At 28.6% G+C, this 14,278-nt stretch overlaps 5 protein-coding genes across 7 annotated transcripts; 3 read left to right on the top strand and 2 right to left on the bottom strand.

Annotated features, from left to right (window-relative positions):
• Positions 1–2,324: 2,324 nt before the first annotated feature.
• Positions 2,325–4,201, top strand: LOC108547418 (transmembrane protein 120 homolog). Its single transcript, XM_017899932.1, has 6 exons — positions 2,325–2,490; positions 2,822–2,940; positions 3,019–3,177; positions 3,297–3,389; positions 3,467–3,684; positions 3,761–4,201. The coding sequence occupies exons 1-6, from the start codon at positions 2,422–2,424 to the stop codon at positions 4,168–4,170; spliced, it is 1,068 nt and encodes a 355-aa protein (XP_017755421.1). The 5' UTR covers positions 2,325–2,421; the 3' UTR covers positions 4,171–4,201.
• A 1,128-nt stretch (positions 4,202–5,329) lies between these two features.
• Tspo (Translocator protein) lies at positions 5,330–6,652 on the top strand. 3 transcript variants are annotated; one of them, XM_017899896.1, is made up of 4 exons: positions 5,330–5,377; positions 5,509–5,617; positions 6,048–6,260; positions 6,334–6,652. In XM_017899896.1, exons 2-4 carry the CDS (start codon positions 5,513–5,515, stop codon positions 6,526–6,528), a joined length of 513 nt encoding a protein of 170 aa, XP_017755385.1. In that variant the 5' UTR covers positions 5,330–5,377; positions 5,509–5,512; the 3' UTR covers positions 6,529–6,652. The 3 variants fall into 3 exon arrangements, with proteins under 3 accessions (XP_017755385.1, XP_017755383.1, XP_017755384.1); XM_017899894.1 differs by having other exon boundaries at positions 5,332–5,427; XM_017899895.1 differs by lacking the exon at positions 5,330–5,377 and having other exon boundaries at positions 5,434–5,617.
• Positions 6,653–6,829: 177 nt separating this feature from the next.
• Positions 6,830–10,989, bottom strand: Atg1 (serine/threonine-protein kinase unc-51-like protein Atg1). The gene is given in 14 exon segments (XM_017899875.1): positions 6,830–6,984; positions 7,091–7,226; positions 7,294–7,421; positions 7,497–7,862; positions 7,974–8,227; positions 8,304–8,573; positions 8,647–8,822; positions 8,825–8,963; positions 9,096–9,330; positions 9,544–9,720; positions 9,817–9,886; positions 10,002–10,052; positions 10,334–10,426; positions 10,540–10,989. Coding segments are annotated over 14 exon segments (2,259 nt in total). The 5' UTR covers positions 10,630–10,989; the 3' UTR covers positions 6,830–6,910.
• Positions 10,990–12,319: 1,330 nt separating this feature from the next.
• Positions 12,320–12,919, top strand: crcp (CGRP receptor component). Its single transcript, XM_017899906.1, has 3 exons — positions 12,320–12,396; positions 12,477–12,747; positions 12,821–12,919. The coding sequence occupies exons 1-3, from the start codon at positions 12,389–12,391 to the stop codon at positions 12,917–12,919; spliced, it is 378 nt and encodes a 125-aa protein (XP_017755395.1). The 5' UTR covers positions 12,320–12,388.
• A 110-nt stretch (positions 12,920–13,029) lies between these two features.
• Positions 13,030–14,164, bottom strand: DENR (density-regulated protein). Its single transcript, XM_017899897.1, has 5 exons — positions 13,864–14,164; positions 13,680–13,764; positions 13,414–13,593; positions 13,171–13,310; positions 13,030–13,100 (listed from the first exon to the last, which is right to left on the bottom strand). Exons 1-5 carry the CDS (start codon positions 13,963–13,965, stop codon positions 13,056–13,058), a joined length of 552 nt encoding a protein of 183 aa, XP_017755386.1. The 5' UTR covers positions 13,966–14,164; the 3' UTR covers positions 13,030–13,055.
• Positions 14,165–14,278: the final 114 nt, after the last annotated feature.

The raw sequence follows: 14,278 nt of genomic DNA, 5'->3' as shown, positions 1-14,278 counted from the left end.
CATGGAGTGGGGACCACGTGCGAGGTTCCAAGAATAAAGGATTATGAGCTATATAAAATTTCATTCAAGCACAAGAACAAGTTTAACACTACTAATATATTATATTATACATGTTTCACAACTATGATTGCCTACTCTTAGCTAGAACTATTATAGCACATCTGATTTTAATTGTCGAAAATAAGTAAAATAAGTAAGTAATAATTTTTTATATATTCAATGGAATATATTGTAAATATTAGTGAAATGTATAGTTTCTAAAATGTTTAATTCACGAGTTGATTCGTCGTGAAATATTAGTTTCAAATTCCTTTTATTTTTTCTCGTTAAGAAATATTTATTAATTTATCATTAAAAATTATTCATAGTTTTATTTATAATATTTATGGTATTTTGAGTCTTCAAAAACAAAATTGAAGACATTTTTCCAGTAAACATTCAAGATCTTAATTGATATGAAAATCTGATTCTTTGTCGTTTCACATATGTAAAAGACTTTCTTAGACAGTATACACTAGGTTTCAATATACCTAAGTGTATAAACAAAAGTAATTTACATAGATAAGAAGAAAAACTGAGTAGAATAAAGTCTGAAGACTTTGTACAAGACGATAGCATTTATAAATAATGCAGCCGATATCTCCCATCTGGACGGAATATCTACTTTTGAATACCACAGTGAAATCATTCTGCTAAGAAAAAAGCCTACTGATAAAATCCAGGGATACCTTTAGCTTATTCTAAATAATGCATTCAAGTCTGCTAGCCTCTCGTTTCGTATTCTTCATAAAAAAAAGGTGATTTTGGCACAGATAATATACTAGATAAGAATCAACTTCCAGTTATATATATATAGTTTAGTTACATACAGTCTTATATATAAATATACATAAATCAGAAAGACACAAATAAAAACAGATCAAAGTATCCAAAGAAAATGCATATTATCGAATGTTGTGCATTCAATGATGGAAGAAGGTACGGCTCCGCAGGTGACGTTTTCCACACATTGGGCCAAGAGCTCGACGCTGACCAAGTAGCGAAATGGATTGTGATGGTTGAATGTAAAGGAACATGTTTACCAGAGAATGCAAAGCACTTTTGTCTTCGCAGATCGGTGGAGCTGTCTGGTCAACGACCGTGAAAAAATTCGCGTGTTCAACGATACAACAGGACGCAGGTTAAATTAACCGGCTGTATTGTACTGTTCGGAAATGGCGATTCCAACGATAGTTTGCGTGAACAGTAACCCGACCAGTTGACACGTGAATACGTGAAACACGGTTTGAATTAATAATTACGAATTACGACACTGAAAATACAGATAGCAACGTGAATAAGTAAACGTCACAAATTCGTAGAATATGGAAAAATTTCCTGTTATCAAACTCTTGCGTTATCGTTAGCTTTAAATTGTAGTAAGAATTAAATACTAAAAAATTAATATTTCCCAACATTTTTAGCAAATGTTATTCCTAATGAAATAGGATAATAAAAATGTGTATTTCTTCCTATTATACACTTGCAGCTTAAATTGAATGCACATTATGTACAGAGTAATTAAATCATTACATTGTTAAATGTTTAGAATTAAATATTACTTTCTGGTATTATATTGATTTATTACACTTCTTAATTATTGATATTGACAAAAGTATATCAGTTTTATCATCATAGTAACTTAATTTACGCAATTCCCCTCATAGTTACATTTAAATTACATGTTACATATATATTAAATACATACAAAATAAAATGTAGTATAACTAAGGGACATAAAATGGAAAGTTATTATCAGTTGAATTATGTAAGTTGGATGTTGCTATTTCATTTAATTTCATTGAGAAATGATTCAAATATATTTTATCACACTTAATAATAATCACAATTATATGCGTGACATATTATTTCATAAAAATAAAATAATCAGTTGTTTAATTAATCAAACGAAAATAAAAAGCTTAATTAAAATGTAAAGAATAAAAATTTTATTATTTTGATGTGTATAATTAAAACTTCTTCTATTTCCTATTTATAGAAACCAATGAGTATTGGTAAAATTATTGTTTAAAAATTTAATTTAATTTGCGAAAATCTAAAAGAAGCTCTTTAAAATACTTTTACAAAGGAATAAAAAATGTCATACAAATTAGATCGTTATATTAGAAATATACTGTTATATAAATTTTAATATTAAATAAAATTCTAGTTGAATGCAATGCTAAAGTTCAATTTTTTTTTATAAATATTCAAAATACATTCTTATTATATGTCGAGTCTAGAGACTAGAATAATCAAAAAACGACATTAAGAATACTGTCGTTAGATACACGAGGAAGTGTTTAGCTATAGGAGCAAGGCAAACCATTGCATACCTGAATTTTGAGTAAATTGTTGACCATCGTCACTTTTTCTGCTACGATGGATACTGATGTTGAGTCCTGTTTAAAAGACTGGAACGATCTAACACAAGATTACAAGGAATTAGAAGTAAGATAATTTTTTGTTAATCCTGGGTTATGATGTCGGTGGTTAACACGTTGGACCATTTTTTGTGAGGTTAAGTGTATTTTTTATTTATCCATACTCAACAACCGGTACATGAAAAATTTTCTATATCTTATGTTACGAACTTTAAATGTTCTTTTTTGAAGCATATTCTTACGAATAATTTAAAATTCTATTGTGGAACATTTTTTTGTATGCTTTTCATTATTTATTATTTTATTAATGTATTTTTTACTAATATCCTTCCTTATTGTATAAATTGTTTAGAATATTATACAATCTTTAAATAACAGTATTTCAATTTTGTTAATAGGCATTGAACAAAGAATACCTGACAAAATTAGAAGAAGTAGGTGAACTTCAAGCAAAATGTTTAAAAGGAATTTCTCATCAAGTGTACAGAATGAGTGTAATATCAAAGTCACTTAAACAGTAAGTAATCAATTTTAGTACACATATATCTTTTAATAATTATTCCTAAAATAATTGGATATGTTCATTTAATCTTAGGTTACATGTAAGCGAAGCACAAAAAAGTTTAAGTAAAGAGATGTTTAAAAGAGAACAACAGTTACATGAGATAGAACAAACTTTACCAAAACCAAATGGTACATATCTGCAAATCATTTTAGGCAATGTTAATGTTTCCATACTAAACAAAAGTGATAAGTAAGAATTAATTTAATTACTATATATACATATTATATATAAGAATTAATCTATTATTAGAAACTTATCCAAAAGAAGCTATATGAAATGTACATTAATGCAATTCATTTATTTTGCAGGTTCAAGTATAAAGATGAATATGAAAAATTTAAATTAATCTTATCTGTAATTGGTTTTATTTTATCTGTATTAAATCTGGTAACCAATGTCAGGTAATATATTATTCATTTCATACTGAAACAGGAAAAGTTCATTCATGATTAGTTTCTATTTGTAATATATGTTACAGAACCTTGGAACTTAGTTTCATGTTCCTTTTAGTCTGGTATTATTGTACATTGACAATACGAGAAAGTATATTAAAGGTAAATGGATCAAGGATAAAAGGTTGGTGGAGATTTCACCACTTTTTTTCAACTGTAGTATCTGGTGTATTATTAGTATGGCCTAATACAGGGCCATGGTATGCATTTAGACAACAATTTATGTGGTTCAATGCTTATATCAGTATGTTATTTATTCAAACTGATTCTATGACAAATTTTTCTTTTAACAACCGATATAAATTATATTTTATTTGTAGGTGTAGTACAATCTCTGCAATTTTGCTATCAACGGGGTGTTTTATATCGCTTGAAAGCATTAGGTGAAAGACACAATATGGACATTACTATTGAAGGTTTCCATTCGTGGATGTGGCGTGGATTATCATTTTTATTACCATTCCTTTTTGTTGGATATCTATTTCAATTATACAATGCATATGTCTTATACACATTAATATCCCATATAGAAGCGACATGGCACGTTTCAGTCCTCAGCTTAATGTTCTTAGTGTTATTCCTAGGTAATACAATAACAACTATCATGGTAATTCGCCAAAAATTAAGAGAACGTGTAAAGTACCACTTTCCTGGAGTATTTTCTTCTAAGTCTGAACGTAAAAAGGAAGTAAATGGAGAAAAGGATGTAAAAGTTCAAAAATTTGAGTGAAACAAAATTAATAAGACTTTTTTAATGAGGCGAGTATGAAAAAAAGATTAATGAAATATAAAATAACTGTTTGGGAATAAGTAAAATACAAATGTTACGGGAAAAAGTAATAAAAACATGAAACTGAATCACATAGATTAACTTTGAATCAGGAAATACGAACAAGAAATAAACTAAGTATCACAAAATTCTTTCCCCCATGTATTGACATTTGTCTGTCATTATCATCAAGCACAAGACCTATCCAACATATTCTAGCTTGTTGTAATATAAAAATGAATTCTACAAAAACATTATTTTTGTAGATACTAATATAATATATTAAAGTTACATGTATTCACTATTAACTTTTTTTAAGTAAAATTAAAATGTAGATATTAATATATTGAAAAATTGTGTGAAAATTTATTTCAAAATTTGTCTATATTATAACTTCAAAGTAAATAATTGTTTAGTATGTTATATTTTATGCTTATGGATATAAATTTAGGTTGAAATTTTTAATTTACACTCTAGAAATATTAGTGATGTGTAAACAAACGTTGGTCATTTTTAAACACAATTACAATTTGTACATATATGAAGAAAAAGCAAAAAGAATGAAATGTAGCGGTTTCATGTGTATAATTGCATTCACATAGTGGTACATGCGTGCATGCACGCGCGTGTGTTTTGTGTATTATATACCATTATGATAATATTTATTCACGCACACAGCCGTATATTCAGTACTCACCTTACTAATAGTCATTTATATCATTTATGCATGACATTCAGTAAATTTGTGTAATATATATCCTATTTGTTCTTAATGTATTTATTAAATTATATCTGTAAATAAAATTTCATTCACTCAATAGTATATAAAATGACAAAGTTTCAATACTTATGCGTGAGTGCGTGCGTGCATGATTATGTATTGTGTTCGTCTTTTCATTGGCGTGTAAAAATGTGAAAAATTAACAGAATAAAATCGAATTTCTTATATCTAACAGTGTTTAATATAAAGAATTATATTGTTAAATAATTTCACTAAATTTCCGTAACTGCTTACTAATAGCAAGAATACTAACAAAATTTCAAATTTTATTAAAGAAAAATCTTTTACTTCTACAATTATGAATTGTTACATTTATGATACTTCAATTTATCTTAGTCATTGTTACTGATGTAGATAAGGATTCAACAAGCAAAGTTGGGTGTGTCGGTAATTTTCCTTCGAAATATTTACTGTACTGAAGAACATCAGTCATAATAGTAGTATCGCATTTTCTTATATTACTCTGTTATCCATATCAAGCGTTTGTTATAGATAATTAAATAATATTTTATTTTAAGTAAAATGCATGCAAAATGTTGGCCAGTCGCAGTAGCTGTCATTCATCCAAATATCGGAGGTTGGGCCGGAAGCTATTTTACTAAAAAAAATATTAAACCCTGGTATGAGGTAATTAAATCGATTAATCATTAAAATTATTGAAATTCAGTAATGTAATACAAAGTTTGAAAGTCTTAACCAATAAATTTATTATTAATAATTCAGTTATTGTATTTGTTAATTAAATTTTTTTATCTTTAATTTGATTCTTACCAATCACGAAAAAATTTAGTTTTAAGTCCATTGAATTTGTATGTTTTACTGTATGATATCAAATTAAAAGAAATCTTTATCTATAAAGTTACATATATTCAAATAATAGGAAAGAAATTTAAAGAATATTAATAAAATCATATATCATTTTTATATTAAGAGAAACTGACTTGTGTTTAATAAATTACAATGTACACCTCTGCTTTTGATCATTAATTGATTATATTAAACTTTTAAATAAAATTAATTTTAATAAAATAATAATATCTTGGGTGGTATTCAATAGTCTTTAAAAAGACCAACTTGGACTCCACCAAACTGGGCATTCGCACCAATATGGACAACCATTTATTGCACAATGGGATATTCTTCATATTTAGTATGGAGAGATGGTGGTGGTTTTAGAGAAGCAATAGTACCACTTTCTATTTATGGAACTAATTTAATATTAAATTGGTCTTGGACGCCATTATTTTTTGGACTACACAAAATAAAATGGGTATTTTGATAAAATTAAGCAAGCTATCATATTTTAATTATATTTCTAATTATCTTCTTTTTTTTTTTTTTAGGCTTTGTATGAAATTGTTTTATTGTGGGGAAGTACTGTAGCAATGGGTGTGGTATTTTACAATGTGAATTCACTTGCTGGATGTTTGACTGTTCCATACTTAGCATGGACTACTCTTGCTACAGCATTAAATTATGTAATTTACAGAGATAACAAACCAAGCATTGAAGTAGCTGCAGATGGAAAGAAAGAATAATTTAGTAAATAATACTAATGTAGCAAACAAAATTAACATAGATCACCTAATGAAAACAATGCTTTACTTCTTTTTCTTACAGTTATGGTATCACTATTATTTAATAAGAAATGTGCCTTGCATTGAACGCACAATGCTATTATTTTCATACTCTTTCATGGAGTAATCTACCCTATTCTGTGCAAGATCTAACAAACTTTACTATATATGTAATCTTAAATTTGCTTCTTTCTACAATGTCGCCTTTGTAGCGTGATCATAATGATCAATGAATTAACAGTTTTTTATACAGAATAGGGCAGAATATCTTACAGAAAAGAGGTATCGAGCACAGTACGGGGTTGGGCGGGACGCTGCACTCTGCTGCCATTTTTCACAAGCGCTATGTAGGATCGGTTGCATAAATGTAACCTTGCTGTTGAAGTACATATAAGCGTTTTTCAACAGCATCTTTATCTGAAATGAAATATACATACATAAATATAAATATATATATATAAATATTTTAACTTCAATATTGTGCCTAAACTAGGGAAATAGAAAAAAAGTAAAAATAAATTACATTTAATAAGAAGGGCTCTATCTTGACTGTGGCTGACATGCTGTGATAAAGAATGCAACAATATCTGTGCCGTGTGATACCGCTGAAAACATTCTGCAGGATTTCCAAACAATTCGTCAAGTGCCGCTGACTGACACTATCGAAAGAAAAGAATTCTTCATTAACCATAAAAAAAGAAAACAATAAATTAATCAAACACTTACCATTTGAATGGCATGATTATAAAGAATTTTATCCGCAGTAGCTCCTGTCTGATGAAGAAGCCCAGCACTATTGAGCTGTTTACATTCTGTGAGGCACGTTCTGAATTTTTCGTTCATTGTATTCACAACTAAAACAATCAAATTTTCATACTATCATACTGGATACATTGAAATTATTCGTGATTATACTAAACGAAAATTACCCTCTTTGACGCTAGCAGTTGGCTGTAATCTACCAGCCTTGAGTTGTTGTGTTGCAAGACTTAATCCAGAACTAAGCCACTGGAGAGCTCTAACAAGTAAAATTACTTGTTCTGCTCTTCTCCTCGTTGCAGCAGTACTTGCTTGTTCAATACCACCAATACCACCTAAAGGTCCTGCTCTTGTCCTTGCTACTTCACATACACATTCGCATAATGCAACAACAAAGTTTAACTTCGCTAATATTTCGTTGTGTTCTCGTTCCAAAAGCGTCTCCTCTGGGAGTTCGGGTGCAATGAACGTCAATGGTCGATCATCTGTTATTGTAGAATTCACTTCTGGCAGAAGATTTTGAAAACTACCCGCCTCTAAAATTTAACATAAACAAATATAAAAATATAAATTAATTTAACATAAAACACATGTCTTATGATAATAGAAACAATTTATATTTTTCTCTTGTGATATAAATTATATACCAGATATTTCAGGAAGAGTAACAGCCCTTGTACCAAAAGGAATAACTGGCGAATGCCTCAATGTGTTATTATTATCCTGAAATGCTCTTGACGTAGGAGAACCTAACACTGCTAGAGGTCCTGTTAATAATGGCGAAGATGCACTATTATTTCCAGTCGAACGTCGTAGCGGTGATGTTCCACTAGAAGTATGTGAATGCCTTGCAACAGGACTAACTTGCCATGTATTTGGTGGTGGAGGTGTCTCACTTAATCTGGAAATAATCATAGTTAAATAATATTATATATACTATAAATGAAATAACTTTTACCAATATAACACTTGTATACCTTCTACTGGGTGGTGTACCAATGACAAATTGAACACTAGGTGGACTAAGAGAGCCAATATCAGGAGCATGACTTCTATGTGTATCCACACTGCGTTTCATACTTATAGGTTGTGAACGAGGAACGACACTACTTCCTGATCTCATATTAGTAGAAGGAGATGACGGTTGTACGATACTTCTTTGAGACGGAACGGGAATTGGTTCCGAAATGGGAAGGAAGCATGGCCGTGGTGGACTTATCGCTTCTCTACTAGTTTGCTTGATATACCTAATCAATTAATAACAATATCACATATATAATAAATATAAATCTTTTGTAAAATATTATTAAAATTACGTACTTTACTTGCTGAGAGTTTGGATTATTGTCTGTGTCACTGCTGAGATCACTTGGCACAAGCACAAAGTCATCCTCAGGACTGGAACACGGACTCGTTGTTTCCGGTTCTGATATAGTAACAGCCGGACCTCCTTCTGGAACTGCTAATGTTCGAGGAGAAGCAGGAAGTTCAGCTTTTTTACTGGGCTTGGACTTTCTCTGGAACCTTGGAGGAAAGGATGCCCAAAGAATTCGTCAAAAGGCATACGATCTCTAGCGTTACGTCTTAATAAACCCATTAAAAGATCTGATAACTCAGGTGAAGTTCCAGGTGGAATTCTAAAATATAAGCAATTAAAATATAAAAACTGAATTTCTAAGTTTTGTTTTTGATAAATCATACATACATACATACATACATACATACATACATACATACATACATACATATATATATATATAGTAACATACTTAGGTCCAAGGTTTGCATTTTTCTCATAAAACAATTTTAAAGCTTGAGGTGTATGAGCTTGAAATGGAGCTTTCCCAGTAAGACATTGAAACACTATTGTCCCTAATGACCAGAGATCTGCTTTTGCATCATATTGAAGTGACATTATGACTTCTGGAGCCATATACATTGGTGAGCCACACAATGTTGCAGCCATTACACCATCTTGTAAGAACCTAGCAAAACCGAAATCCGCTAAAACATAGAAAAAGCATTCTAAAATCTTTTATCTCTACTTCTACTTGCAATTTAAATAAATAACATTTTTTTTCTAATTTATTTTCAGAATATATATTACACTATTACCTTTGACATTCTTAAATAGGTCTTACATAGATTTCAATTATAAATAAATATATAAAAATAGAATTAAAAATAAAATTAAAAAATAAATACATAAATACTTACCAATTTTTAACGTTATTTGATGTGGCTGTGGACATGCCTTACCACAATTATGACTGAGTAAAATATTTTGTGGCTTAAGATCCCTGTGGACTACACCTTTGGCATGCAGTGCTTTCATTGCACCTGCTAATTGCTTTAAAAACACTCTGATAGTATCTTCAGAAAGAGTGCCTTTTGCTAATAAAATCAATAAAAAATAATATAATACAATATATTCAGACAATCTTTAGATTTTTTGATCTGATAAAACATTTTTTTTAATACAAAACATACCACTTAAATAATCAGCTAAATCTCCACCATTACAATACTCCATAACCAGGAAGACATTATAATTAGATTCCTAAACAACAAATTCTTAATTAGACTAATATCAATATTATTACATCTATAAAGAAATTAAAAATATTTCATACTTACTAATACGAGCATTACATATTATTTTTTATTACACTAACCTTACAATCCAATAGTGCAACAACATTTTCATGATGTAGTTCTGTTAGCTCCTAAAACATAATGGTTTAGTCAGCAATCAAACTTATGCATTTGTTATTGAAATAAAAAGAATATAAATCTTTTCTAAATCATATGAGTGATTTTTATCTAAAAAAAAAGATAATTATTATATATACACATTCAAATTTCATTAAATATTGTTCTATTAATAACTAATATATGAACTATGAAATAAATATTCAACTTTTATAATGTTATTTTAGATGAATGACATTTAAAAAAGATCATTGTTAAAATACAAATGCAGATGTAGTTACAAACAAACACAAACCTTCAGAATTTTGATTTCTTTTCCAAGAAGATTCTGTGATTTCGCCAAACTTTTTTTAGTGATACTTTTAATTGCTACAACGAAATTTGGTTTCTAGAAAAAAACGAAACACACGCAATTGACATGTTCAATTTTTGTTTGAATAATTTCTTGTAATTTCATCAATGATCACATTTCCATGATCGTAGAAAAATAACAAGACTCACTTTACGATGTCTACCTCTGAAGACTACAGCGAATGCACCGTGGCCTATCAGATCTTTCGTATTATACTCGTAGTCGCCGACGATTTCCATTCTTGATCGTGATTTTTCGGCGATCGAGGATTTTTCACCGATCTTGTATATGCAAGGTCAACAGTTTACAAACATAGCACGACAGGCAAGGAAGATGCATTGCCTGCGGAGAGATCGATACGTGTTGTAAGAAAAGTTGCGGTCCGTAGGATTTTCGTACGGTATCGTTGTTCTTCTCCGACAATGTCTTCGACAACATGAACAATGTCGGTCTACATTTTGTCCACCTTTATAAATCACATCGATCATTAACTCATATCACCACACTGATGGTAAAGTATATTTGAAAATACAAAACACAACGGAGTACGCACTCAGTCGTACAGTTGCCTTTGCAAAATGTCAGACAATCGCACACAGAGGTCGTGTTAACGTTTATAGGTATGTGACTACGATACTAAAACCCCGTAACCTAAGCTTCTTTTAAATTTGTTCATAAATGAATATGAAATTCTATAAATTTTATCACACATTGTTAGAATTTTTTTAATTTTATTTTCTATAAAACTTGAATCTTAAGAAAAAATAAAAAATTTTAGATAAAAACAATACTTCTAATTATCTAAAACATCTAGTATATATTCCGTATATACTCAGGCTAATAATAATTGAAATTTTATATTTATTTTTATTAAAAATTATTTAAATATAAAGCTATTAACTTTAAGTATAAAAATAGTAATTAAAATTTAAATAAAATACTTCAAATGTTTTTGATAATAAAATTTTATAATATATTTTTTACTCCTTAATAATCAATTTAATTATAATCTATTTTGTATCTTTGTTTAAAATTCTAAATTATTGAGTAATGAAGACAAAATAATAGCATCAATTTTTATTTTTCTGTATAATTTTTTTTTAAGTAATTAAACTAAAATAATTGATTTAAATATTCAATACGTACTAAAATATATTAAATGATTTATTAAATATAGTTTATGTATTTTATTCTTTATGCTTGTAATTATTAAAGTAATTTATTGGGGCTACCATTTACCAATCTACAGCATTGCAAGGTCTGAAATATAACTACAGTCAGCTGTAGATGTAGAGTGCGTATCATGCATACGCACATACGTTGTCAAATAATCAAGTATTATCTTCACATATTTAGGCATCCTAGCATTCCGCAAATGTGATTATGATGAATATATATAGATATTCTTTCAATGGCTTCGCAATCGATTTCAAAACTCTACGATTAAGAAATTTCTATGCAACATCAGAAATTAACTGAATGCTTATAAATTAAAACAAGGATTCTGTATTTATTGTCTTTGGTGTTTGTAATTATAAAATTGCTTTATTACAATTATCAAAAGTATTGAAGATAAAAATTAAAATACCGTTGTATTAAGAAATTAATTTCATTATTTTATAAATATTATTTTGGGTGTATTGAAAAACATTTCACATAAAATAAAAATTACTTGAAAATTGTAGATTACGCAAAAAGATCATTAACATTTGCGCGCGAAATTCAAATCTTGCGCTATGTGCGTATTCTGTTGTTTTACTACCTCTACGCCCTCTAACTCAAAAGATTCATAAATAAAACTTTGTGTATTAAAAAGGTTGTATCCTATTCTTTCTTTCTATCTGTTATTATAAACGTTGTTGTTAAAATTATATTTATTAACATTTTAATAAATGTATTATTTTATTTTAAAAGAATATTAATAGTATGAGCACATAACCTCACACATTTAAAATGTAATTCTTTAAAATTCAATTATAAATTGTTTAAATATTGAATATGGAAGTGTAAGTAATTATTTTTTGTATTACTTTTAATTATTTGAAGCAATAATTATTTAAAACCTTTTGTGTAAATTTTATTTTAGGCTCAAAGAATGTTCAGCATATTTAAGCAATTATGAAGTTTTGAATATTCTGCAAAGTATAAAAGCAAATAAAAAACAAAAGATGAAACAAAACCAATTGGCAAGTATAACATATCAGACTATAAGATATTTAGAAAAGACCCCATGTAATAGACAATCACCCGAAAAAATTAGAGATTTTTTAAAAGCAATGGAACCATTCAAGCTGACAAAGTGTGAAAAATTAACTCTTTTAAACATGTGTCCTAAAACACCTCTTGAAATACAACTGGTAATATCAAATATATTTAAAAATAAATATGTATATATATGTGTATATTTTTTATAGTTTCTAAAATTTTTAGATTGTAGAAGATAGTGAAGATCGTTTAACTGACGAAGAAGTAGATTCTTTACTTCAAGTAGTAGCAAATTATTTAGGTGAAGATGAACAAGATGGGTAACATGTTTTCACTATTTTAACTTTACAAAGTTTTTAAAAACATTTTACATACTTTATGTACATTTTATTTATAATAAACAGAAATGGAATTAGTATAATATTAAATACATTGTGCAAGTAAGATTTTAGTTGTCCCATTATCTTTTTTGATCCCCGAGGTCATCTATGGAATCTTCATCGATCTGAAAATGTGTTACATATTATACATTACATACTTTTAATATCACTGAAGAAGGTAATGATTAGTTTTACCTGTGGCCATTTTTCTGGAATTATTTCAAATAATTCATCTTTTACATCTCCTTGTATAACTATTTCATCATCCCCTGTTACACTAGATCCACATGCAAATTTGCTACCAAAAAATTTTGCAGCTACTTTTAGATCTATGTCTATAAATTCAATAAAGTTTTAATCTTACAATTAAGAAATTTGTTTAAAGAATTTATTATTTTATTAAGAAAGACTTCTATATAAATAAGTATTTTATATTACCAAAAGTGCTGAGACCAGTAACAACTGTAACTGATTTCTTTCTTCCTCTAGGTGCTCTAGATACAGTCACTAATTTTGGAACATCTCCTTTTTTCTTTGTCTTAAGTATACCTTTACCACCACGTTTTTGTCGTTTCTTTTCATCTTCACCTCCACCTGCTTCTGTAGTATTATCCTCTACTGCTTATAAGTAAATAGTATTACAGTCTATTAATAAAATTATCAATTTAATAACTACTAATTCTTTTTATAAAAGTTATAATTACCTAATTTAACTTTTTCAAATTCTGTTGGTAAATTTCTTTCTAACCACTGCTTACATTTTTCGTATTCTGGATAATATTCACAATACTGTGATACAAATAGGAATTAAATTTTCAACAAATTTCAGTATCAACATCTTGTCATACAATATAAATTTCAAATATCAACCGTCCAAGATTGCCTTACCTCAATAGGAAGAGAACAGTTTCCACAATATTGTACTTGAATCGGATAAGTGACATTAGGATCAGGTCCTAAACGCAAATTTGACTGTTCCTCTGCCGACATTCTTTCAGACGCTTAACCTTACTTTCGTAAAGCTTGATGTGGATTTATTTGATAAAACGTTAACGTCTTTCCAATTTTTGCAGTTTAGTTTTACTCCTCAGGAAATATTTTTTATTGGTCTATAATACTTTCCTTAAACAAAGTATGCACTATTTCTTATTCAAATCAGTACTACGTAAGGTTAACAATTCGACATCTAGTAATTTTAATTCTATTCTGTTATGTTCTGAAAATGTCTCCATTTCTGCCAATTGCTACCAATCAAAGAACGTTCCAATAACGTCCAACTTCAAAAGGAATCGCACCATTTGAT

Source organism: Eufriesea mexicana, unplaced genomic scaffold, assembly GCF_001483705.2.
Source record: "Eufriesea mexicana isolate 0111107269 unplaced genomic scaffold, ASM148370v2 scaffold1018, whole genome shotgun sequence".
In the NCBI taxonomy this organism is placed as follows: Eukaryota; Metazoa; Arthropoda; class Insecta; order Hymenoptera; family Apidae; genus Eufriesea; species Eufriesea mexicana.
This window is presented reverse-complemented; position numbering and strand designations above follow the sequence as displayed.